This window comes from Thalassophryne amazonica, chromosome 17 (assembly GCF_902500255.1).
Source record: "Thalassophryne amazonica chromosome 17, fThaAma1.1, whole genome shotgun sequence".
In the NCBI taxonomy this organism is placed as follows: domain Eukaryota; kingdom Metazoa; phylum Chordata; class Actinopteri; order Batrachoidiformes; family Batrachoididae; genus Thalassophryne; species Thalassophryne amazonica.
Window position 1 is genome coordinate 65,983,418 of NC_047119.1, and position 26,551 is coordinate 66,009,968.

General features: G+C 42.4%; 1 protein-coding gene across 1 annotated transcript; it reads left to right on the forward strand.

Moving 5' to 3' along the window:
* The first annotated feature begins 230 nt into the window (after window positions 1–230).
* Window positions 231–26,551, forward strand: LOC117529480 (SWI/SNF-related matrix-associated actin-dependent regulator of chromatin subfamily B member 1-like). The gene is made up of 9 exons (XM_034192283.1): window positions 231–385; window positions 2,915–3,026; window positions 6,499–6,607; window positions 12,892–13,029; window positions 20,409–20,536; window positions 20,645–20,811; window positions 22,021–22,211; window positions 23,236–23,367; window positions 26,177–26,551. Exons 1-9 carry the CDS (start codon window positions 287–289, stop codon window positions 26,214–26,216), a joined length of 1,116 nt encoding a protein of 371 aa, XP_034048174.1. The 5' UTR covers window positions 231–286; the 3' UTR covers window positions 26,217–26,551.

Consider the following 26,551-nt stretch of genomic DNA (forward strand, 5'->3'; position numbering starts at 1 on the left):
TTTACAAGTGTAGAGCATTTTTTTTTCGCAACCAAGGAGTAAAAATGATGCGTTTCTAGTTTTCGAGCGAAACGTAACATATATGTTTTAAGTTATCATCCGTTCTGTAGTGTCATGTGCACAGCGATTGCTGAAAGTTTTTATGTATATTTTAGTTGGTGTCCAAGTATAGTGTTTCAACAGCTAAAAAGAAAAAAAAAAATAATCGTGATGTGTAAGGAAGCCATATTTCCCAACTTTTCTGTGGACCGTGAACACATCGTTAGCGTTAGCCACAGCCAGCACAATGATGATGATGCAGTTAGCTTTGAGTAAAACTTTCGGCCAAAAGCCTGTTAAATTTCAGCTGGAGCCAGATGGAGACTTTTACATGGTTGGGTCGGAGGTATGTGAGCAATGATTTGACTTAGTGTCGTTCTGTATGGAAGCCTCGCTTATCGTTCATTTAGCTACGTGATGCTAGTCTGCTAACAAGCCCAGAATGATGCTTCATAAACAGGAGACCTTCAGTAATGTGCGGGACCCTCATTACTGGGATGTTGCTGCACCATACAGTATCGTACTTTTTGTATTTCTTGATGTCAATGAAGTAAAGATATATTCAGTGATTTGTAAGTGTAATATTCACGTTTTAAATGGTAAATGGACTGCATTTATATAGCGCTTTTCCATCTGCAGCAGACGCTCAAAGTGCTTTACAATTATGCCTCATATTCACACAAACACGCACACACAGATGTCAGGGTCCCGCCATGTGAGGCGTTCACGACACACCGGGAGCGATTGGGGATTGAAGACCTTGCCCAAGGGCCAGAGGTGTATGGCTTCAGAAAGTAAAAGCCCTACCAGGTATTGATTCTACCTGTGTACCTAAAACAGGTGATTTCACTAATTAGCCCATCCACCTTCCTGAAGAGTTGAGCTAATTACAGTCAGCTGGTTTATTAGGAAGATGGAACAAATATGTGGTTGGACTTTTACTTTCTGAAGCTAGAGTTTTACACCTCTGCCCTTAGTGATTTTCCGGTTAGGCTGGGGTTTGAATCGAGGATCTGGTCTTAAGCCCAACACTTAACCACTAGACCAGGGGTATTCAACTTGTTCCAGAAAGGGCTGAGGGTGCAAGTTTTCTTTGCATCCGCCGACTCCACCAGGTGATTTTACTGATTAACATCACATTGACCAGATGGAATCAGTTAATCAGTGTACTCACCTGGTGTAGTGGGTGGTTGCATAGAAAACCTGCACCCTCTCGATCCTTTCTGGAATTAGTTTAATACCCATGCAGTAGACCATCACCTCCCCAATCAATTCCCCGACTTGTCTTAAAAAAAGGCTGTAAAAGTTAATATTCATAATAATCCTTATATGTAGGTCATTGAAATCAGGGTGGGGGTGTTGTGTAAATAGTGACATTTTTGTAAAACCTTGAATTATAGCTAAAAGTCTACACTACAAGTGCATATAAATTTAAAGTCTGTTGTGGTGCAGATTGAGGTTAATAACGTGTCACTGTCCAAATACTTATGGACCGTATGACTTGGACTTAATTGATAATTAAGAAATTTTTAAAAAATGGTACTGTATAGTAAATCTGTCTGGAGGGAGGGAGTTGTCAAAAACTGAGTGACTGAGAAGGAAACATTTCTCAGATCCTGAGGGAGGTCTGGAACACATGGAAGAAGAGTGGTCCATGTTCAAGGCCTCCATTGCTGAAGTGGCTGTTTTGAGCTGTGGCCACAAGGTTGTCTGTGCTTGTTGTGGTGGCAACCCAAGAACCTGCTGGTGCACTCCAGCGGTAAGGGAAGCTGTCAGGCTGAAGTAGGAGGCCTTTCATGTTTGGTTAGCACAGAGGTCTCTGGAATCAGCGGGCAGGTACCAGCAGGCCAGAAGGACTGCAGCCTCAGTGGTGGCTGAGGCAAAAACTCAGCCATGGGAGGAGCTTGGAGAGGTCATGGAAAATGACTTTCGGTCAGCCTCAAAGTGGTTCTGGCAAACTGTCAGGCGCCTCAGGAAGGGAGAAAATAGCAAAAACGCACACCAAAACGGTCTTACTTGAGGTGCAGATGAAGAGGCAGTAGACTCCAAATTATAAAATACAGCATCGCACACTCCTGTTGCAGATGTCAAAATTTTATTAATTAAAAATAAAATTTTATTTTATTTTAGATCTTAATAAAATTTTTATTAAGTTCTATTTTTATTTTATGTTATTAAGATTTTAGATCTTAATAAAATTTTGACATCTGCAACAGGAGTGTGTGATGCTGTATTTTGTAATTTTGCCTCAGGAAAGGGAGACAGTTCTAGCCCAGGCTGTGTTCAGCAGGGGAGGAGAGCTGCTAAAGTGGACTGAGGATATTGTCAGGTGGTGGAAAGACCCTACCCAATCCTACTGACATGCTCCCCATCAAAGAGGCAAGGATGGAAGACTGGAGCGGATTCTTTGACAATAAATGGCTTCACCCAACCACTAACCATGTTTGGAAAAAAAGTTTTTGTGTTATTCTCTGAAAAATGGCCAAAAAAACCCCACCAAATTCTGCCAGAGTATGTCAACTTTTGAGCACAACTGTATGTGTCACACATTGTTCTCAAATGCTCTTTTAAAAATTTAGACCTGCTCCAGGAAGCACCAAATCTGATTCCAAATGTATTTGAAATTAGCAAACAATTTGCACGTGATTTTGAAATTACTCAGTTACAGTCCTGATGAATGTTGCCATGTTGACATATTCACATGTTCCTGAGAGAGGACAGTATAATGTTCCTTTTCAAATGCTTTGAACGTTATTGTCACAAAGTGGGAGCTGGAAATTTGAATGTGTCAAAGACTTGTAATCTGTTCTCTCTCTCTCTCTCTCTCTCTCTCTCTCTCTCTCTCTCTCTCTCTCTCATCTGCTTTGGTGTCCAGGTTGGGAATTATCTACGAATGTTCAGAGGTTCTCTGTACAAAAGATATCCATCATTATGGAGGAGGCTGGCGTCAGTTGAGGAGAGGAAGAAAATTATGGCATCATCACATGGTCAGCAGCCTTTTAGTTTTGCACTTCATTTGATGTTTAAAATAATTTCAACTCACTACAATGCAGTCACGAATGGATATGTGGTTTGGACTAGTTCTGAGCCATCGGTTATGCAGGGATTAAAGTTCTCCGTTGCCACGACAGATTTCTGTAAATTGGGCTGCCAAATGGCAGGATTTGCGCTGACGCCATCCTGATGCAAAATCAAGGCTGGACCCAAGATATGAAATTTACCGCATCCCCGGGACACATGCGCGCTTCGTTCGAAATGTTCAAATATGGATTTTTAGAATGACTGGGGGTTTTTGTTTTGTTTTGTTTTTCTTGTAGCAAGACCGTGCCTGTTCCTCTGTGTCCTGTCTGCACTCTGCAGGAGGAGGTTGGGGGGGGTCTCTCAGCACAATGACTACACAGCGAGCAAAGTCCAGAGTTTTCCAAATGCAGTTTTTAAACTTTTCTTTTTTCAAAGTCTCCTCTGAGTGTCTCTGTTAGTGTCCTTGCTGTGGTTAAACTAAAAACACAGCTGCAGACCCGCGATGCATTAACCAGAAACATTAATGCTTTTTTCGCAGAAAAGATGCCTAAAATCTCTTTCTGAGGGCGGCATAATGTAAAATGCACTCATAAAACCTTCTTACTTCTCAATCAGGTTGTCCTTTCCACATAAATATGCAAATTCTTCTTTGTTCCTGCTGAGACTGCAATCTAGAAAGAGTGTGTTGTTGGGGGACATGCCCTCCACAACACCTCTTGATTAATGGTCCACTTTTGAAGACATTTTTCATTCTACCAACACTACTACTACTGCTGCTAATAATAATTGTAACAAATAAAATATTTAAATCAGTGTTTCTCTACGCCTTTTTTATTATAGTGCTGGACTAAGTTTAATTGATGAGCCATATAAAAACAAGTTTACTGAATTTAACATCTCTGCATAACTAAAGTGGGATGTGAAGCAATATCTTTTAAAAGGTAATGTGAAAATGCAAAACTTGAGCTGTGTACAATTTCTCCAATCACAGCCACAGAAACCTATAACTTCTTCAGGATCGTCTGGGTGTCTTGGTGGCTTTCCTCGCTCGTCTCCTTCTTGCACGGTCTCTTAGTTTTTGAGAAGTGTCTGCTTCACACATATTTACCATAGAGTGTCATACTGTTTGTATTTCTTCAAAACTGATGGAAATAAAGGCCAAGACATATTCAGTGTCTTGGAAATGTTCATGTCCATCTCCTGACTTGTCTGAAGAAGACTGGATGGAAGTGAAGGTTTATATGTGTTATACTAAAGGGGACACTTACTTATTCATGCCATCAGTTTGTCTTTTAGAAATTTTAACATAAAAATCCAGAATTTTGTTTTTGATGTCCTAAAAAATTCAAACATGCAGCTCAAGGATGCATGAAGGCTGCAGCAGGTTCTCAGACCCCGTTTGTCTGGGATTTCCCAGCCATCAGACCAGGCGAAGGATCTATCACAGTCGGTGTCCAATGAGATTCCCGCGTTAAACAAACCCATGCGCAGGCGTCTCCCGATTGATGGTGGATATAGGTTTTTAATCTGTTCTGCACAACCACAAGTCATTCAGCGATGTGCAAAGAGTGACAGGATTGTGAATGTGGAAGCCCTTAACTCTGACTCAGCATGGAAGCAGCAAATGTGTGATTCAGTCGTCCGACCCTTGGAAGCTGTCAAAAACAGTGCGTGTCCAGACTGAATCTGTTTAGTCATCTCCCAGTCCACCATCCCATCCGGGAATTGATCAGGACAATCTTTCTCACCACTGAGGGATTGCCATGACGACAATTGCGTTAAAGGGACCTAACGGATCACTCTACCAATACCTGCAAAAAGTGCTAATGCTGTTAGCATACAACGTAAAATGTTAAAAAAAATTCACTCAGGCAGAGATGCTGGGAGTCATTCAGCATTGGGGGTACTGAGACAATGTCTCAGCTATATAATGACATCATATTAATGATGCTCCCCCCACCCCCCATCATGACCCTTAATTGGAGTAATGATAGAAGATGAGTGAGTGAGATAAAAAAAAAAAAAAACTAAAAAAATCACATATACATAAGTATTCACACCCTTTGCTCAATAATTTGTTGATGCTCAAGTCTTCTTGAATATGATGTCACAAGTTTGGTGCACCTGTCTTTGGGCAGTTTGGTCCATTCCTCTTTGCTGCACCTCTCAAGCTCCATCAGGCTGGAAGGGGACTGTCAGTGCACAGCCATTTTCAGATCTCTCCAGAGATGTTCAATCGGATTCAGGTCTGGGTTCTGGCTGGGCCACTCAAGGATATTCACAGAGTTTTCCTGAAGCCACTCCTTTCATATCTTGGCTGTATGCTTAGGGTCATTGTCCTGTTGAACGATGAACCGTCACCCCAGTCTGAGGTCAAGAGCGCTCTGGAGCAGGTTTTCATCCAGGATGTCTCTGAACATTGCTGCATTCATCTTTCCCTCAATCCTGACTTGTCTCCCAGTTCCTGCTGCTGAAAAACAAACATCCCCACAGCATTATGTCTGGTATTCACACCAAAGACTTCAATATTTGCCTCATCAGACCAGAAAAGTTCTGGCAAACTCCAGGTGGGCTGCCATGTGCCTTTTACTAAGGAGTGGGTTCCATCTGGCCACTCTGCCACACAGGCCTGATTGGTGGATTGCTGCAGAGATGGTTGTCCTTCTGGAAGGTTCTTCTCTCTCCACAGAGGAATGTTGGAGCTCTGACAGAGTGACCATCAGGTTCTTGGTCACCTTCCTGACTAAGGCCCTTCTCCCCTGATCTCTCAGTTTAGATGGGCAGCCAGCTCTAGAAGAGTCTTGGTGAATCCGAACTTCTTCCATTTATGGATAATGGCAGTCACGGTGCTCACTGGGACCTTCAAAGCTGAAGAAATGTTTCTGTACCCTTCCCCAGATTTGTGCCTTGACAATCCTGTCTCTGAGGTCTACAGACAATTCCTTTGACTTCATGCTTGGTTTGTACTCTGACATGCACTGTCAACTGTGGGACCTTATATGTAGACAGGTGTGTGTCTTTCCAAGTCACGTCCAATCAAATGAACTTACCCAAGGTGGACTCCCATTAAGCTGTAGAAACATCTCAACGATGATCAGTGGAAACAGGATCCACCTGAGCTCCATTTTGAACTTCATGGCAAAGGCTGTGAATACTTATGTAAGTGTGATTTCTTTTAGTGTTTTTATTTTTAATAAATTTGCAGAAATCTAAAAAAAATTGCACCGTCATTATGGGGTATTGTGTAAAAAATTTGGGGGGGAAAATGAATTTCAGCCATTTTGGAATAAAGCTGTGACATAACAAAATGTGGAAAAAGTGCAGCGTTGTGAATACTGTACATCCTTAATATGTTACACATTTAGTATTTAACTCTCTTTTACTAACAGTTGATATCGATTTCTGTCTTTTTTTTTAATCCCTTTTGTCCATCTCTAGCCACTAGTGTTACTCTGCTGAAGGCATCAGAATGTGAAGAGATCTTTGAGGGTAATGATGAGAAATACAAAGCAGTGTCCATCAGCACCGAGCCCCCAACTTACCTCAGGTAACTTATTTTTCACTTTAGAGTTTCATGTTTTCCATCCTGGCCTAAAATTACAGGGTTTTCACACCATATACCAAGCCCTGAACTGAGTACTCATGTAAACAGTGTATACTGTACTTCAGCATTAAGTGAACCCTACCCGGGTCCACTTGGAAAGGTGATCTCGTATCCACTTCGTGTGTACTCGCGTACGGTTCACACCTGGTGTAAACACAAACTGTCAAAAAACATGGGAGTGACCTGCTAATTAGTGTGTGACATAATTACTATGTGACAGTCGGTGGGCACAGATAACCAAAAAATTAACTTCGATAACAGATAATCAGATAACTGAAAAGTTATCTTTGATAAAGATAAAACGATAAACCACCCAAAAATGTATCGGAAGTTACAGATAACCGATAACTATTAAATTCCAGTATTGTCTCTGGTACATTTGCAACTACTAATAAACTGAATTTGAGTTTTAACACCACGATCGCTTCTGGTAGCATCAAAAGCGAAAACAGACCCAAACAATGAGCCCACACTTCTGTCTTTGAACATCTTGCCCCTGCTGGAAGCTCTTGTTTACTACACGGCTTCCAGCACAGAAGCAAGCTGAGAGCAGCCACAAAGCCCAGCTCTCTACTCAGTCACAACGCTCTGGTCAGGCGGAGGTCTTGGAAAATAAAGCAGTGCGGACTTATGATTTTGATTTATAAATAACATTAATACTGATAGAATAACTCCATTAATGTCAATTCTGTCATTTGTACAAAGTTAAAATATAGCATATATCTTTTAATGTTGAATAATGCAGTAATTCTGAGGTTTTGTAACAAACACAGACAGATCGCAAAGGATTCTGGGTAAAATGCCTCTGCTAAACACTGATTGGTTGAGTCATTCATTATGTAAACCAACACGTTAATGTGACGTGTGTCGTGTGTTGGTGTTTACATATATATGTGCTTTTGTAAAATATTCCATTTTTTTATTTGTAAAAACAGGCATTTTTACGGAGCCCTGGAAGTGTCATCGCAAAATGTTTTGCATGTGGAGAGAATGTGCGCATGTTTTATGATGTTGTGCGCACGTTTTATGATGATGTGCGCATGTTTTATTATATTGTAAAACGTGCACTCAATATTGTCTTGACACATAAATGTTGGCTTTACAGTGTGCAAGTTTTGGCCCTTTTTCAGATGATTTTTCATTTGTGCGAGAATTTTTTGGACCGAGTTTCAGGTTAATCGCGCGTCCTGCATTGTGTAGTATAAATGGAGTAACAAGCTGCGTTTAACATCTCACGACCACCTCCTGATCGCCGATCATATGGTCGAATGAAAATCAAATCTGTTTGATATTGTTCTGGTCGGCTGTCATGAGGGTATCCTACTGCTGAAGAGCTACAAGCATCCAACCGCTCGCACTGTGCATGTGCAAACACCACAGACCTGTCTTGTAATGTTTTTTTTTTGTTGTTGTTTTGTTTTTAAACTTTGATGTCTCCCATCGAGAGTTTTTGTAAATTAAGTTTGAAAAAAAAGCTTACGTTTTGCTTCTGGAAACACGAGTCCGACGTGTGGTTTTTGAATGTACAATGTGTGTGTGAGAACATAAATCGGCCGCTCTGAACTTTTGCACCGTGCAGTTCTGTGGTACAGTTTGAACTGAAACCGAGTACAGTGATTAAAAATATGTCAGTGTCTCCCCAGCTTCAGGACGAATACTGCCATGAACTGCCGTGAATAATACTGGTCAGTAGATGGCAGTAGAGACCGTGAAGACTTGCCAAAACAAAATTCCAGATAATCCGTGTCCGCTACTTTTAAAATGCGTGGAATTTAATAAACGCAAATACAACGTCTATAAACCCAGAGAATATATTCACAAGAGTTTTAGGCACTAGAGTTTAATGCTGTTGTCTGTGGAGCCTGAACAGAGTGTCTGAAATGCATTTGTCCTGTCGTGAATGTACTGAGATTACCCTATTCTACCCATAATGCACTGCTGGGCACAGCATGTGCTCACTAAAACCTTAAAAATTAACGCATTACTTTAAAACTGCCTGACTGGAAAATCACTAAGGGCCCTTGGGCAAGGCCTTTAATCCCCTATTGCTTCCGTGTGTAGTGAGCGCCTTGTATGGCAGCACCCTGACATCGGGGTGAATGTGAGGCATAATTGTAAAGCGCATTGAGCGTCTGATGCAGATGGAAAAGCGCTATATAAATGCAGACAATTTACCATTTTAAAACATATATCTGATATTTTCACTTTATAAAACTTCAGATGTGACAGTAATTTTAAATAACTTGTCTGAAATTAGTTTGGTTAAAATTTGAACTATAAGTTTAAAAATGTATGCTCTGGATGACTTGGGTGATATTGCCAGCGTATCAGTATGGTGTTAAAGGAAATTATTTATTTATTTATTTATTTTTTGTGACCAGTTCTCCTTTGCCTGTAGAGGATAGAGCAGTTTCTCCTAGAAACAGCTCTCTTCTGTTTGCAGAGGGTAGAACTATACATCTGTTATGAAACTTTTAACAGGTAGGTGCTCTGTTGTGTGGGCTGCCAGAAGAGGAGGTACTGCTGTCCCACCACCAGAGGGCGCCCTGCCTGAAGTGCGGGCTTCAGGCACGAGAGGGCGCTGCCGCCACGGACACAGCCGGGGGTGACAGCTGTCAATCATTATCTCATGACAGCTGTCATCCATCTACACTTCATCATTCCACTCCATAAAAACCGGACGTCATCTCCACCTCGTTGCCGAGATCTCATCTACCTGTGAAGGTAATATTCTCAACCTTAACTGTGTCTTAGTCTGAACTCTTTTTGCAGCCGCTTTCCTGTGGTGTTCCCTATCTGAGAGATTGGCGTTTGGTGTGATCAGCGACGGCTTCGCTTCACACCCCAACCAGATAAGTGGTTAGACAGGAGCTGCACGAGTGTGTGTTAGAGGTGGAGGTGGAATTCCCACCATTGTTGTTACTGGGTGTGCACACACCCACATATGACTGTGTTTGCTCCTCGCCAGCAGTACCAGATCCGACACTCGGAGACGGTGGCCACCTGGGGACTCGGAACTTGGCGGCTCCAGTATTCTCCAGGTTCGGTGGCGGAGGAAATCGTGTGGTTCCGGTTCTTCTCAGGACAGACGTCTTCTATCCTTGAGCCTGCCCACACGTCACCTTTGTAGATTGACTGTTTGCTCAAATTCTGTAATCCTCTGTGTTTTTGTTGTGCTCTTTCACAACAGTAAAGTGTTCATATTCATCTCTTTCATTGTCCGATCATTTGCGCCCCCTGTTGTGGGTCCGTGTCACTACACTTTCCCAACATGCTCAACTGATTTTAAATTTTAAAAATGTTTGTCGCTGTTCAGCTTTGTTCACTACTGTTGTTGGTCTAAAAGTTATCGGACAAAAATTTATCGGAAGGTAATTAGTCCGATAATGGTTTTTAAATTTATCTAAAAAGATAATCCGATAATGAAATTATCAGATTATGAAAACTGATAATGAAATAAAATGATAATGATAATGAAGACATTATCTTCGATAATTTTCTGTTATCGGATTATTGGAACTGTGCCCACCACTGGTGACAGTCTTGTTCAGTCATGTCACTGAAAGGATCTCTCTCATCTTCGGAAGAAATAAATGTCAAGTGGAAATTTGGATGAATAAAAACATGCAATCGCAACTGGGTGTGACATCCAAAACTTCAGACTTTTTTTTTTTGTTGTTGCTAATTCAAGAGTATTTATGTGCACATTGGTTCACAACAGATATTGCGTAAACACGAAGAAAGTGTTGTAGGGTGTGGAGTAAAGTTAGAGTGTGAAAGTTGGCCACAAGATGAGGCCAGTCATACTTGATCACTGTACCAAGTTGCAGTAGCTCAGAGGAACATGCCCTGCAGGACTCCACAATAAGGGCTTCATTACTGTCCCGGGGCAAGTAATGTGCTACATCAGGTAAGAAAATACTTGTTAAAGACAGAAGAAAGTAGGTTCTTAACGCTGTACTTTATGCTTATGTTGTGAAGAATGTTCAGTCTCCTGATGTAGTTTGTTGCTCTTTAGCCAGTAAGTGCAGGACTGAAACAAAAAATTTGCACAAATAATCACAAAAAATGATGAAATGTTGATATTTAAAAAAATCCTGAATAATAAAAGTTGATAAGTGCACAGGTGAAGAATAAACTACAGCTGAAGCCTGCTTTCTGTTTTAGCCCTCAGCTGCGGCCATATTGTTGCTACATCACAAGAATGGCACCTGCTGATTCAAGCCCAAATCAATTGTAAACACAGCGGAGGTCGAGCTATTTTGGGATGATTTTTTTTTTTTCTAGTGTGGAGCTTTTTTTTTTTTTAAGTCCAGTCTGAAGGTGTTTTTGTAGAAGCTGTTTGAAATAGAGCCTTATCGTTTTGAGCCTTATTTAGATGACAGTGAGAGAGACTATACACTGGAGTAAAAGTTTCAGTCTGACTACAGTGACAATATTGGCAGAGTCCAGAACACAGAATGGTGATTATAAAGTAAATAGATAAATAATGCAGGGGATTTCTACATTTTGGTGGATTATAAATTGTTGGTTTTTTTTGCCTGCTCTTTGGTCATAATCAAATGATAAAAAAATAAATTAAATAGTTTGTTTGACTATCATTGACATATTAGTAAATATTAAAACCATTCACACACACGTAGTAAAAATAAAGTCTTACCTTTCAGTCCACGAAAACATACCCACATTGAAAACGAAGTCTGAAAATAATTTAATTCCTTATCAAGGCTGAAGAAAAGTCCCGCAGTGACACGTAGCGAATCAACAGGATTCTGCTGGTGAGAAAGAACCATTCTCACACCAAAAATGTGCAGCTCCGACCTGAACCACTCGGTGGAAATGGGGCTTTCAGTAGCCTGTAAAAATCCATAAATTAATGGGACTATTAAGATAATGGTTCTGGCACTGATGCCACGTCCTGCTTCTCCAATGTCGAGATCAGCCAGGAAGTTCCTGGTTTTAGTGGCGCACAGTTCAAAATCCAAATATTTATCTCTTCAGCAACTGCGCACCAGGAAAGCAATAATTTCAAACTGTTGTTTAATTTTTGTCTTAAATACTCAAATAAACATTACATATGGTGTCACCTACACTGTAAAACAAAAGCTTGTTTCATCTCATGTATGACTCAAAAAAAGACTGCTCTAAAAACAAACAGAATGATGAATCCTGACTGAAATTGCTGTTGCAACTGCACATATTACCAGAGACAGAGGCCAACGTGAAGAAAATAATCACATAATTACAATTATATTAGCAGAAAATAAATAAAAAATGGCTGGATACTGTAAGTCTACTTTAAAAAAAGCTCTTCAGCACTGACCCTCAGTTGTTCCACCTTATATTGTTGTTTAATCTTCTTGAAATTTTACACAAGTGATTTTGACTTTAGTTAAATCTATGTAGGATTATTTGGATTTTAAAATAGCTATAGTAAGATTTTGCATTTCTTCAGTGACCCACTGTTTAGTGGATAAAATGACAAAACACCCCGAATCTGGGGAGCAATGTCAGCGGATCCAGCTGTTGCACTCCTTAGCTTCTGAGATCTGACGGGATCAGACTGACACAGAGCAGACTGGCTGGATGATGTGTGAAAAACGTATGCTTTTTTTTTGTAAATGCCATTAGACCAGAAATTGAATTAAGGGTGAAAATTTTAAATTGCACTAATCAAACATACCAGTGGAAAAATTATGATGATTTGAAATTTTAAAAGGTGAATTTTTATGACCCAGAGTTGAACTCACCAAACCTGGATACTTCCCAAAAACTCTTCAGGGGTGGAGAAATTGCTGTGTTCACAGTATTTAAGATGAACACAAACCAATGTAAAATGAAGCTGCACCGGTGTTCTTGATAACTCTGTGAATTTTGCTTCCTTTGCCGACAAATGAAAACTGTTGCTTTCAGATATTGATCTTTTTATGACTTTTCTGAACATCTTTAAGGGGATCTTTTTGAACAATTCAGCACAGCTAAAAACACTTAGACTCTCGTCTGGTGATGATGGACTCTGTCCGAAGTCTCCACAACACTGCCTTCAAATGAATATTGGATCTTCCTACAATAGATGTTCTTACTGTCCACATAAACCAGCGATGGTTTGGGGGCCCTATGACACGGTTCCCAATATGATTCATCAGTAAATTATCCATGGCTAGTATCACAAGCATTACCATTTGTAACACATCTCACATATATTTTTCTTTTCTTTTCTTGTAAAGGGAGCAAAAAGCAAAGCGGAGCAGTCAGTGGGTCCCCACGCTGCCAAACAGCTCTCACCATCTGGATGCTGTGCCTTGCTCCACCACTATCAACCGCAACCGAATGGGACGTGACAAGAAGCGGACCTTTCCCCTGTGGTGAGAACTCTGAGCGAAATGAAGCAAAAAGACAAATAAATAAATAAAAAGAAAACCACAGCATGTCAGTACTGGGCTGACATGATGTCATGAAGTTGGAAAAACTCTTCAGCACTTTTGAGATTATCAGTAGAGTGAAAACAGTCAGGATAGAAAGGCTGCTGACATTTGATTGGCTGTTACTAATCCGCTGCTAGACACCAAGTGTGACCAATTCGTCTTGCAACTGTCAGTTTTGAAATCAAATGTTTTACTTATCTTTTTTTACTACTAGCAGAGGTACCATTCTTTGCCCGGTGAAGGGTAGTTACCAAGCTCAAAGAGTTTTTTTGTTAAAAATAATCACTTCTCCACTGTCAGCCTTCAAATCCAGTATGCTTTTGAAGCCACTTCTACCTTCTGGCTGCTAAATGTTAATGCTTCCAGCAAGTATATTGTCTGACAGTAGTTAAAATAGGTTTACTCTAAGTAATGTAGGTGGATAACAGGTCAAAGAATGTTGCTGTGTGCTATTCTTGAAACGTTTGTACAGCTATCCTGCTGTTATGTGTCGGACGCAGCTCGGAGAACCGACCAGCGTTTGAAGGACCCAGTATGAAATAAGCAGAGCACGGTACAAAGGCTAACTGAATTTAATACATAACAGTGATAATATAACAACAAAGGTGCGGCCTGGCGTGGTGCGCTCCCAGCAGCGCTAACGGTCCGGAGCCAGAAGTTGTTTCGGACCCAAGGACCCCGCCGACACCCCCCAGGTGGCCGCAACAACCGAGTCTGTGAAAGAAGGAACCATTATGTGAGTCCACACTCTACACACAGAACACTTAAAGGTGTACAAACAGCAAACACTTCCTGGCTTGATTACTGATCAGCTTCCCAACCTGCAGGCATGGAACATCCAGTTCACAAAACTCCACCGCAGTGAAAGCTGATACATGACTAACATACAGCTCAATACAATAAGGTGTGAGGGACACCACATTTACTGACTGTATAACTGTTAGTCACAAAATCTAACGTACCTCAGGAAGTGTGCTGACGAGCGTGAGACCTCACCCCCTCCTCTTTCACAGACTGTGCATCAAACCTGGACGTTCTCAGCATCCGCTGCTGATGAGATGGCTCCCAAGACGACGATCTCACCCGTCTGGTCACAAGGTCGAGTCTCTGGCAAATACACACTGTGCACTCCAGTCTTAAATGCCAACATGTTCCAATCCATCCAGATGCACCACAGCTGTGAGTCCTGACGAGTCGCAGGTGATCAGGGTGAGGTCCTGACAGCCTCAGCAACACAGCCACTCAGTCCCAAACGCAAGCCACCTGGGAGGAAAACCAAAAAACAGAAACAAACCGGCAGCCAGGCCCCCCCAGCCATATAACAGTACCCCACCCTCACGGGAAGCCTCCCGGCGACCACACACACCTGGCCCAGGAGAAACACCCCCCTCCAGGGACCATGGCTGGAAACCGCGTCTGCGTTCATCCTCCAACAGACTGGTTGAACTGGCTGCATCTTTGCCCTTGTTTCTGACAGTCTCTTAGCACAGGTGTGGCCAGGAGTTCTTACACCTGTGCGGTCAGCCTTTATCCAAACATGTGTGATTAGTCATAAAACAAAACAACCAAAACACCCCCCCCCCTCCCCAGGGGACCGTCCCATCAAACCCCAGGGAAGGGGAGAAAGGAAAAACAACCCAAACCCAAGCCTACAAACAAAAATACTAAAACACACCCCCCCCCCCAGAGGACCGTTCCATCAAACCCTAGGGAAGGGGAGAAAAGAAAAACCCAAACTTGAGCTCACAAACAAAAATGCCAAAATACCCCCCCCTCCCCCCCCCCAGAGGACCGTTCCATCAAACCCCAGGGAAGGGGAGAAAAGAAAAACCCAAACTTGAGCTCACAAACAAAAATGCCAAAATACCCCCCCCTCCTCCCCCCAAACGACACGTAGGGACCAACACCCCCCAGAGGGCCACCCGCCAGCTCCAGGAGTAATAACCACGGCCGAGGTCCCTCTGGGATCCAACGTCACCCACGGGGACTACCAGCGCCTCCCAGAGGACCACTCGTCAACCCAGGAGACGCCTCCCCTCATGACCAATGGACCCAGCCCCGGCCGTCCACGGCTAGATGGACCCAACGCCCTTTCCCCCCCCGGAGGACACCACAGTCAAACCCTGAGGGCGGAAACTGGGGGGGGGAAACAAAAAGACACCCCAAACCCCCCCCCCTCCCCTCCCGGGTGCAGAGGCTACCTGGGAAACGCCCAGCACAACCTAACTGCACCCCTCCAGCAATGCCGACACTACGGCACACCCGGCTGGAGTCAGAGGAGAAGAGAGGGCATAACAAAAAACAAAGAGAAAAAACAACCCAAGTACCACCCCATCACCCCCCAGGGGACCGTTCCATCTAACCCTGGGGATGTGAAACAAAAAGAAATAAAAGAAAAAACAAACAGACCAACACACAGTTGTTTGGGTCCTTTTTTTTGTTTTTGTTTTTTTTGTTCTTTGTCAGACAGGCTGCAGGGTCACAACCCCAGACAAATAGTGGACAACAAAAAAATAAAATCCCACACAAAAACCAACTCAAAAAACACCCACACAAAATGAACTAACACAAAACAAATCAGTGAGTTATACCGTCAAGCTCAACCAAATGGAACACACCTGTTCCTACTCAAGAGCTTGACGGTAACGTGATTCAGTCACCACAAGGGGGAGCCAGAGTGCAAAAAATGAAAAAACCCCTTTGGCGACAGAAAAAACAAACGAGCTGCTCTTATGTGCGCAGCTGAGTGCAACACACAACCAAATGTGCTCAACTAAATAACACCGGAGCTGATACAACAGACGCAGTAGTTACCTTTGTCCGGGGAAACGGGGCTACGACTGTAACACAGGAAGCCCAGCGACCCGTGCTAACAGAGCTCCGCCGTGCGCGTGAACCCATTACAAACGCACTCTTGCAGCTCCCGTTTAAACCTCTTATCCGGTCGGAGTGTGACGCGAAGCCGTCGCCAGTCACACTCCACCACGACCCACGGATAAGGCACGACACAGGAACACGGCTGCAAGAGAGCACAAATCAGTATCCAGTAATGGGTCTCAAACACGCACCTTCCGGGCGGAGAGCCCCGCAACTGATCCGGATAACCACTGAACGTCTGCTGCCGCCTTCCCGGCGCGTTACCGTCTCTGCTACCGCTGGGTCCGTGATGTTTGGCCAGAGACTACTGTTATGTGTCGGACGCAGCTCGGAGAACCGACCAGCGTTTGAAGGACCCAGTATGAAATAAGCAGAGCACGGTACAAAGGCTAACTGAATTTAATACATAACAGTGATAATATAACAACAAAAGGTGCGGCCTGGCGTGGTGCGCTCCCAGCAGCGCTAACGGTCCGGAGCCAGAAGTTGTTTCGGACCCAAGGACCCCGCCGACACCCCCCAGGTGGCTGCAACAACCGAGTCTGTGAAAGAAGGAACCATTATGTGAGTCCACACTCTACACACAGAACACTTAAAGGTGTACAAACAGCAAACACTTCCTGGCTTGATTACTGATCAGCTTCCCAACCTGCAGGCATGGAACATCCAGTTCACAAAACTCCACCGCAGTGAAAGCTGATACATGACTAACATACAGCTCAATACAATAAGGTGTGAGGGACACCACATTTACTGACTGTATAACTGTTAGTCACAAAATCTAACGTACCTCAGGAAGTGTGCTGACGAGCGTGAGACCTCACCCCCTCCTCTTTCACAGACTGTGCATCAAACCTGGACGTTCTCAGCATCCGCTGCTGATGAGATGGCTCCCAAGACGACGATCTCACCCGTCTGGTCACAAGGTCGAGTCTCTGGCAAATACACACTGTGCACTCCAGTCTTAAATGCCAACATGTTCCAATCCATCCAGATGCACCACAGCTGTGAGTCCTGACGAGTCGCAGGTGATCAGGGTGAGGTCCTGACAGCCTCAGCAACACAGCCACTCAGTCCCAAACGCAAGCCACCTGGGAGGAAAACCAAAAAACAGAAACAAACCGGCAGCCAGGCCCCCCCAGCCATATAACACCTGCTCCCCTTTTTTCCCTCCTCCATCAGCATTATTAAAACTTGTTTCATTGTGCATCTGCGAATGCCATCTCTGTACACTCTGCTCGACTGTAGGTCAGTTCTTTTGCAGGAAACATTGCACCCAGTGAGTCAAAACTTTACACATTCTCGGGAAATGTTGGTTTCTCAGAATGCAAAAGATGGAGAACCACGCCCCGCTTTTTCTGGGTTAGGCTCCAAACTTCTCTCGCCCCTCGTATGTGTGCAGAAGAACAATATGGGAATGAATGAAGCTCTTGTAATCCACACATTTTGCATACAACTTTATATGGCTTTTATTCTACAGAGGCGTGCACCATCTCTTGAATATTCCATGAGAGTGTATACCGACAAAGTTCTTCTGTGCTCCGCTGTTATTGCGAATGTAACTAAGTTACAGACTAGTCAGTGAGTTCTCACCATAGACTGTATATATAGTGAGCAAAGCCTGCATGACGTCACGCTTTGGTTTTTCTACAGAGACCTGGAACAGTCGATATGAAGCCAGTGTCTGGACCATGTTCTGGGCATTTCCATGTTCAGTATGATGATCTCATTAATGCATAAAGGGTTGGCTCAGTGTGTGATGAAAGAAGGCTTTTTGAATTGTGTCATTAGCATGGCCCAAGCAGAGGGTCACCCCTTTGAGTCTGGTCTGCTTAAGGTTTCTTCTTCAAATCATTAGAGGGAGTTTTTCCTTACTGTCACCTGTGTGCTTGCTCTGGGGGTTGGTAAGGTTAGACTTTACTTGTGTGTAGCTCCTTGAGGCAACTTTGTTGTGATTTGGTGTTAAATGAAATAAATGAAAATTAAATAAATTAATCCATAGAGACCAAGCCCCTTTTTTGTACCCGGCTGTGAAGATGTTTATTTTTGCTCTAACATTGGAAATTTTAGAGTTTTATGGGAAAGTTTTCTGTGTTAGAGCCCGCCTCAAGCGACCAGTCAAGGAACTGCAACTTTTTGTATTTCCTGGAAGGTGTCATACGAAGCCATAGAAGTTTACTACTTGTTTTTCAGGCTGCTGTTCATGCTGTGTTAAAGGGGATTTGGCAATTTTGGCATGCTGTGTTGGAAACGGAAGTGTGACTATTCAGTTTACAACAGACAAATGCAGTGTGATTACAGAATGTGTTACACCCAACAATGCATATAGAACATTTTTTTAAAAAGTGTGAAGTTTTGCATTACATTTACTCACAAAGTACTTTTCACATTAACATACAAGAAATTGAAACAGAAAATATATGTACGAAATAAAAAAGAATAAATTTGAACCCACTGCTTTAACAAAAGCACACAAATAATCTGAAGTATATTACATTAAAACTCAAAACATAAGAACAATATGTTTTTAAGTCTACATTTCAACAGTAAGCAAAGGCTCCACAACAGTGATCTCCAACCCTACTCCTCAAAAGCACCTGTCCTACTTGTGTTTTAATTTTTCCACCTGTACTCACAGCTAATTAATTCAGTCAAATGTGTTCACCTGATCAAGACCTGAGAAACACTAGAAAACAAACCAAATTGTGAGTAGACCAGTCAAGTAAAGTCTGGGAGCATGCACTGGTGCTGCACTTTTCTGCATCTATGGCACCATGGAACCTCCTTGCATCCTAGATGGCAGTCACCCAGGCAGACGACTGGTCCATTCCCACATATCTAAAATAATTGTCTATCTGCTGCAGCCAGGTGAACATCAATGTCCCCTTGGCATTGTCCAGCTACTAGGGTCCTCAACACTCAGTCATCTGCATGCTGAATCATGAATAGAGAAGTGCACCACATGGCTATCAAAGCTGATGCTTCCTCACAATGCAAGTGATGCTTCTCATCTTAGTCTTTCTTAGTAACTGCTTGATTGATGGGAAGTCATTTCAGAGGTACTGAAGAATCCTCCAAAGGGTCCTAGTACCAAAGACCTTAGGTTACTGGTTAGTGTCAAAGTCTCACAACCACACAGCAAGACAGGTAGCACAGGATCCTAAAGACATTCATTCTCCTGCACGACCATAAGGTCTTCCTAGGCACATCTTGATCTCAAAGGCTGAGGACCCAGAGATATGTATGTCACTGCCGAGATAAGTGAACATCTCCACAAGTTCAACATTTTGTCTACATACAGATACACTTCTGATGCCCGAGTTCAGGATTAAAAGCCAGATTCTTAGTCTTGATCCAGGACAATCTCAAACAGTGATCCATGAGAATGCACTTAAATTCCTCACTCAGTGTCTCAAATGCTGCAGTCAGAAGATACATTAATTCTGCAAAGATCACAGCATCGTCCACAAAGTCACGGTCTGTAAACCTTTCCCCTTCAACAAAAGCTTCCAAGTCACTGGAATTCACAACCCTACCTGAGACTCAGTCCATGCCAGCCTTGAACAGTGTCAGAGCCAGAACACATCCCTGACAAACATCGGTTTTCACTGGGAAAAACTTAAAGTCTCTGCCTTGACAGCACTCAGAGCAACTGTGCAGGCTGGCTATGATGTCCAGTAGGGTATTGGGGATCCCACAAATTGTCAGGATGTCCCAGAGAGCAGTCCAATCCACTGAATCAAATGCTTTGTGAAAATCAACATGCTGCAAAGAAGCACTGCTGATATTCATGCTTGGATTCTATGAGTACTCACGGGGCTAGAATGCAGTCAATAGGTGACTTGTTATGCATGATGTCAGACTGTTTTGGTCAGTGAGCAGTAAATATTTGGAACTGGATCCTAATAAGAATAATCCTTGCAAGCACTTTTCCTAGCAGAGAGAGTAGTGTGATTCCCCTATACGTAGTTGTTATAGTCCGTACAATCACCCACTCCTTTCCAGATTGGGACACGTCCTTTCTTCTAATCTGTAGGGATGATGCCTGTTGCCCAGATTGAAACACAGATTGCTTGCAATGCCAGGAGAACAACATCTTCACCTGCCAGGAGGAGCTCACCTGCTATACCACAGATCCCTGGAGCTGTTTCACAGTCTTTGGGATCTCACTAAGATTTGATGGTTCACAATTGAGCAGCGGGTAGACATAAAACCATGCAGTGTGGGTACTCACCAGGAGGAGGTTTGGAGATCTCTGCTGTACAACTTACCTGACAATTCGATCTCCATTCTGGGAACACACAGCAGGCCAGCACCCTGAGACTGCAGGACACATGCTGTCACATAAGGCTCCATAAATTCAACAAGACAAGAAGGAGCACAACCACTCAGGATTTTATGTTAGCAGCAGAATCTGAAGTAATGTTTTCTCTCTCACTAAGCTTTGATGACCACGACCCTGCAGTGATCCATGAGAACGCATCACAGATAGAGGCGCTGGTCCCCATTCGTCTGGATATGGAGATAGATGGACAGAAGCTCCGAGACGCCTTCACATGGAACATGAATGGTACAGAAGCCAGACAGATGGTCCTTTATTGCCTCTGTTAGATTGCCAGTCTCGAGGGCATGATTTATCTTTTTTTTTTGTAATATCTAACCTTATTAATCTCCCCAGAGAAACTGATGACACCGGAGATGTTTGCAGAGATTTTGTGTGATGACCTAGATCTGAATCCTTTGGCTTTTGTCCCTGCCATTGCCTCAGCCATTCGTCAACAGATTGAATCCTACCCCACTGACAGCATACTGGATGAGCAGGCAGACCAGAGAGTCATCATCAAGGTGGGTGTGGCAGACTTCAGAAGAAACGACTCTGCTTTTACCAAGCATGGTGGTGAGGCTTTTGTCAGCTTTGTCTCTGTTTTGTTCCCACATTTTATCATGGATTTGGAGTTTCTGGACAATGTGGTGCTTTCCAGCCATCACACAAATGGCATGTGCGTGGCTGTTAGTGGTGTTGTAAGGGACGAGTGAAGTTGAGTGACAAGTGTTGTCAACCGGACTGTGCAAATTTCACAATTGAATTGAGAATGACTCATACCAGAATTACAATTCTAAATGTCTGAATTTGAACAGCCCTGTTGTCAACATGGCTAAAACACTTGCCACACCTTGGAGAGTGCCGGTAACCGTGTGGCCTGATATGATGTGTTTGTGGAGGATATTGGGGAGTTGGGGGCGAGTGTTACATGTGCCTCTAACCACACACACACACGCACTTGTGTGAGAGGAGCTTAAGTAGAGGAAAAAAAAATTAGGAATCACAATGATGAAGAGCAAAAAGGGAATACAGTTCAAAATTAGGGAATCAACAAAAATCACAACCATATTTTGTTGCTCCTCCGTCTGTCATGATGGCCTGAGTCCCTGTGAGTCTCACACATCAGGTCAGGGCAAGTCTGTGAGCATCTGTCAGTGCCACTGCATCCACCACACCACAGAACTGCTCCAAGTCTAGAATAGCCACCACCCAGGTAACTGGTTGGTCCCTGCTTCTTGAAAGTAACCATCCATCCGCCACAGCCAGGAGGAACGTGAGCATCCTGTTGACCTTCTCCAGTTGCTAGGATCACCAAGACTGAAGCATCTACGTGCTGTATTATGCCCACAGAAATGTTGCACATGGCCAGTATGTTGTGTATGTAGTTCCCTCACCGTGCAAGTGAGGGAACATCAGCTGAAGTAACTGTTCATTGGCCACAGTGATTCCAGCAGTACCAAAGGATTTTCTGAGGAAATCTACTATCATACTTGTCTTTTTAAATGATTTGGCGCTATACAAGAAAAATGTTGATTGATTGATTGAGTGATCTAGCTCTTTTTTTATTATTGGCAACTGTTTAAATTGAAATTGAAATGGGGTCTAGATCTTTATTCCTTTAGATGCTACAGGCCACAAACTACTAATGGCAGAGTTTTGTACTTTAATGTCAAGGCATAAAGGTCATTTCCAGTTTAGGTAAGTTTGTAATTATTTTGTGTGTTTTACAGCTAAACATCCATGTGGGTAACATCTCACTGGTGGATCAATTTGAGTGGGACATGTCAGAGAGGGAGAACTCCCCCGAGTCATTTGCATTGAAGCTTTGTTCTGAGCTCGGCCTGGGTGGAGAGTTTGTCACCATGATTGCCTACAGCATTCGCGGTCAGCTCAGCTGGCACCAGAGGACATACGCCTTCAGGTACCTTTTTATTCTCTGTCCAGTGTTGGCTGGAAGGATATCATCTTACATCACATCACTGACCATGTTTTTGGGAACCCCCCCCCCCCACACACACACACAACACACACACACCATCCTTGACTGAACAGAGTATTCATCTTGTATCCTTGACTACGTGAACAAAATGTATTTTTCATGTAATTTCAAACTGGACATCCTGAATGACTGTATCTCAGTTGTCCCCTTTTTGAAAATTCTACTCTGTTCCACTCTGTCATGAACCCATGAGCGGTGATGCAACAGGCCAAACTTGTCCTATGGACAATCTCTCCAATCACATACCCACACAGAAACCTAGAATTCCTTCAGAGTTGTCATGTGTGTCTTGGTGGTTTCCCTCACTGGTTTTTATTTGGTTACTCAGATTTTGAGTGACCAGATAAAAACCACACAGATTTACTATACAGTACCATACTTGTTTGTATTTTTTAATAACTGTTGAAATGAAGTACCAGACATACTTAGTGACTTGGAAATGTTCATGTATCCATCCCCTGACTTGTCTAAAGAAAACTGGCAATAAAACTAATCATTTACATGTATTATACTAAAGAAGCGTTGATGTTTTTATTTAATTGATATCAAGTTGCCAACATTTGCTTTCAGTTTGAGTTTAAGGAGGATAATTTTAGAACTTTTAATATGAAGGATCTTTACTTTCTGGGTTAGAAATGGCATAAACAATTTAAAATGTGTAAAACCCTAAAGGGGTGAATACTTTTGCAAGGCACTGCATATATCACATCTTTTTACTCACAAAATGCATACATATGAAAAAATATATAAAACAAACCTGCCACTTATTTTTGTTTCAGTCATTCATTTTCATATATACTTTGCTAGACTTGTGAACCTCATATTTTTTGACAAAGACAATAAGTTTTCTCATTTCCCACCTTTGCTTCTTATTGACACCTCATGACCTCTGTTTTTTAATCGGGTTTTCCCCACGTGTGTGTGTGTGTGTGTGTGTGTCCCACAGCGAGAACCCACTTCCTACAGTAGAGATTGCTATTCGTAACACAGGCGATGCAGACCAGTGGTGCCCCCTGCTGGAGACCCTTACAGACGCTGAAATGGAGAAGAAGATTCGAGATCAGGACAGGAATACGAGGTGAGACTGGCACTGAATTATCAAATTGATAAGGTTAAATGACTGTAGAGTCTAGTTTAATGTTTCAGCTCAACATGTACAAATGGTTATCCAAACCATTAAGTGGGAATGATGGCATGAGTTTAGTTAATTCCAGTACAGTGTTAGCATTAATTGGTGACACTTAAAAAAGTTTTTGGGAAAATTCATTCACTGAAGCAAAGCTTGTTAAAATAAAGTCTTGAATTTGTTATGTTTTGTGGAATTTAAATTGTTCAGCAAGCTGACTATGACATGGACAAGAGTTCCACATTCAGCTACAGTGTCATCATTTTGGCATATTTAACATGGGAGAAAAACAGGAAGGAGCAAAGTGTGCAACACCACTTTACATGCCTCAGCGTAAGAGCAAATAAAATATAATCTACTTATGTATGTGTGTATCTGTGTACAGGTGCATCTGAAAAAGAATATTGTGAAGAAATGTTTTGAGATGCACCTGTATGCATGTATGTATGTATGGAAAAACCTTCATGTCATTGAACAAGAGGGGCATCATAACATTTGTTTTATTTTCCAGAATATGTAGGATACTAACATAATGTTTGTTAGATTACGTAGTTGCCACCAGGGGGCACTTCAGGGATGTAGAATGTACATCACTCTTCCCATAGGAATATACTCTACATGTGGTTGCATAATGTCATACAGCTTTTCAGAATCTTTGTCTATCAGTGTTTAGGTTTAGGGTTCAGTGTCAAGTAGCTCCTTATAACATTTACTAACTGGAAGTACTGGATCTCACGTTTAGGTTATAGGCAATGTACAATCCCAATTCCAATGAAGTTGGGACTTTGTGTAAAATGTAAATAAAAACAGAATACAATGATTTGCAAATCCTCTTCAACCTATATTCAGTTGAATAGACCACAAAGACAAGATATTTAATGTTCAAACTGATAAACTTTTTTGTTTTTGTGCAAATATTTGTTCATTTTGAAATGGATGCCTGCAACACATTTCAAAAAAGTTGGGATGGGGCAACAAAAGACTGGGAAAGTTGATTAATGCTCAAAGAACACCTAATTGGAAACAGGTGAGTGTCATGATTGGGTATAAAAGAAGCATCCCAAAAAGGTTCAGCCGTTCACAAGCAAAGATGGGGCGAGGTCACCACTTTGTGAACAACTGCATGAAAAAATAGTCCAACAGTTTAAGAACAATCTTTCTCAATGTTCAATTGCAAGAAATTTAAGGATTCTACCATCTACAGTCCATAATATAATCAGAAGATTCAGAGAATCTGGAGAACTTTCTACATGTAAGCGGCAAGGCCAAAAACCAACATTGAATGCCCATGACGTTCGATCCCTCAGGCGGCACTGCATTAAAAACTGACATCATTATGTAAAGGATCTTACCGCGTGGGCTCAGGAACACTTCAGAAAACCATTGTCAGTTAACACAGTTCGTCGTTACATCTACAAGTGCAAGCTAAAACTCTACCATGCAAAGTGAAAGCCATGCATCAACAACATCCAGAAACGCAGCCGTCTTCTCTGGGCCTGAGCTCATTTGAAATGGACAGACACAAAGTGGAAAAGTGTGCTGTGGTCTGATGAGTCCACATTTCAAATTGTTTTTGGAAATCATGGACGTCGTGTCCTCTGGACAAAAGAGGAAAAAGACCATCCAGATTGGTACCAGCGCAAAGTTCAAAAGCCAGCATCTGTGATGGTATGGGGGTGTGTTAATGCCCATGGCTTGGGCAACTTACACATCTGTGATGGCACCAACAATGCTGAAAGGTACATCCAGGTTTTGCAGCAACACATGCTGCCATCTAAGCAACGTCTTTTTCAGGACGTCCCTGCTTATTTCAGCAAGACATTGTCAAGCCACATTCTGCACGTGTTACAACAGCATGGCTTCGTAGTAAAAGAGTGCGGGTACTAGACTGGCCTGCCTGCAGTCCAGACCTGTCGCCCACTGAAAATGTGTGGTACATTATGAAGCGCAAAATACGACAACGGAGTCCCCGGACTGTTGAACAACTGAAGTCGTACATCAAGCAAGAATGGGAAAGAATTCCACCTACAAAGCTTCAACAATTAGTGTCCTCAGTTCTCAAACACTTATTGAGTGTTGTTAGAAGGAAAGGTGATGTAACACAGTGGTAAACATACCACTGTCCCAGCTTTTTTGAAACTTGTTGCAGGCATCCATTTCAAAATGAGCAAATATTTGCACAAAAACAATAAAGTTTATTATTTTGAACATTAAATATCTTGTCTTTGTGGTCTATTCAATTCAATGTAGGTTGAAGAGGATTTGCAAATCATTGTATTCTGTTTTAATTTACATTTTATACAACGTCCCAACTTCATTGGAACTGGGGTTGTATACATGAACTTCACCCTTTCTGGAAGATGTGGGATGCCTTCATTAGGTGTTTTAAGTCAAGCAATTGCTACCAAAGTGCATTAACGTCATGAAAATGTACAGATCATCATCTACATTACTATGTAAATTCAGTGTTGACATGAAATTATTCTCAAACATTACATAATCAAATCTAGGGACCTCTCATCTTCAAACCTGGTTTGTCAGAGGTGAAGCAGTCACAAATGTCTATGAAATCTCAGACCTGGACATATCCTCGGTACACTGCTAGTTCTACACAAATGTGTTAGTGCTCAAAAAGAAAGAAGTAACAAAAACATTTATGTGTGAAAACAGTTTTCTACAGTGTATCTGTAAAATCCTTTGTTCATAGATTTGTGGAAGCCGCGAAAGTACTTTGAAGTCATGTAAACTCTTGTTTTTCCAGGCGCATGAGGCGACTGGCCAACACCGCTCCTTCCTGGTAGAAAGCGAGTGATGATTCTTTCTCTGGAGATTCCTGTCACATAACTGGGATCCTTGCATCCTCTGCACAGGTCACCCACAACACAACCATTAAGCATCTGGACATTCCTGGAAGCCAAAAGTGCACACAGCCTTTTTTCCTTAAACATACATTCCACCAACATTCACGGAGATGTTACTGGATTCATTCACCTCAGTGAAGGCCCAATCTGGAGAGGATTTATGAAACTGTGGACATCTCCAGGGGCTGTACTTATAATTTCAGGACACAGTTTTATCTGTAGCACAGGACTTTGCTTCGTAAAATTATGAGCATGTTTCTCTTTCTTTTTTTTAA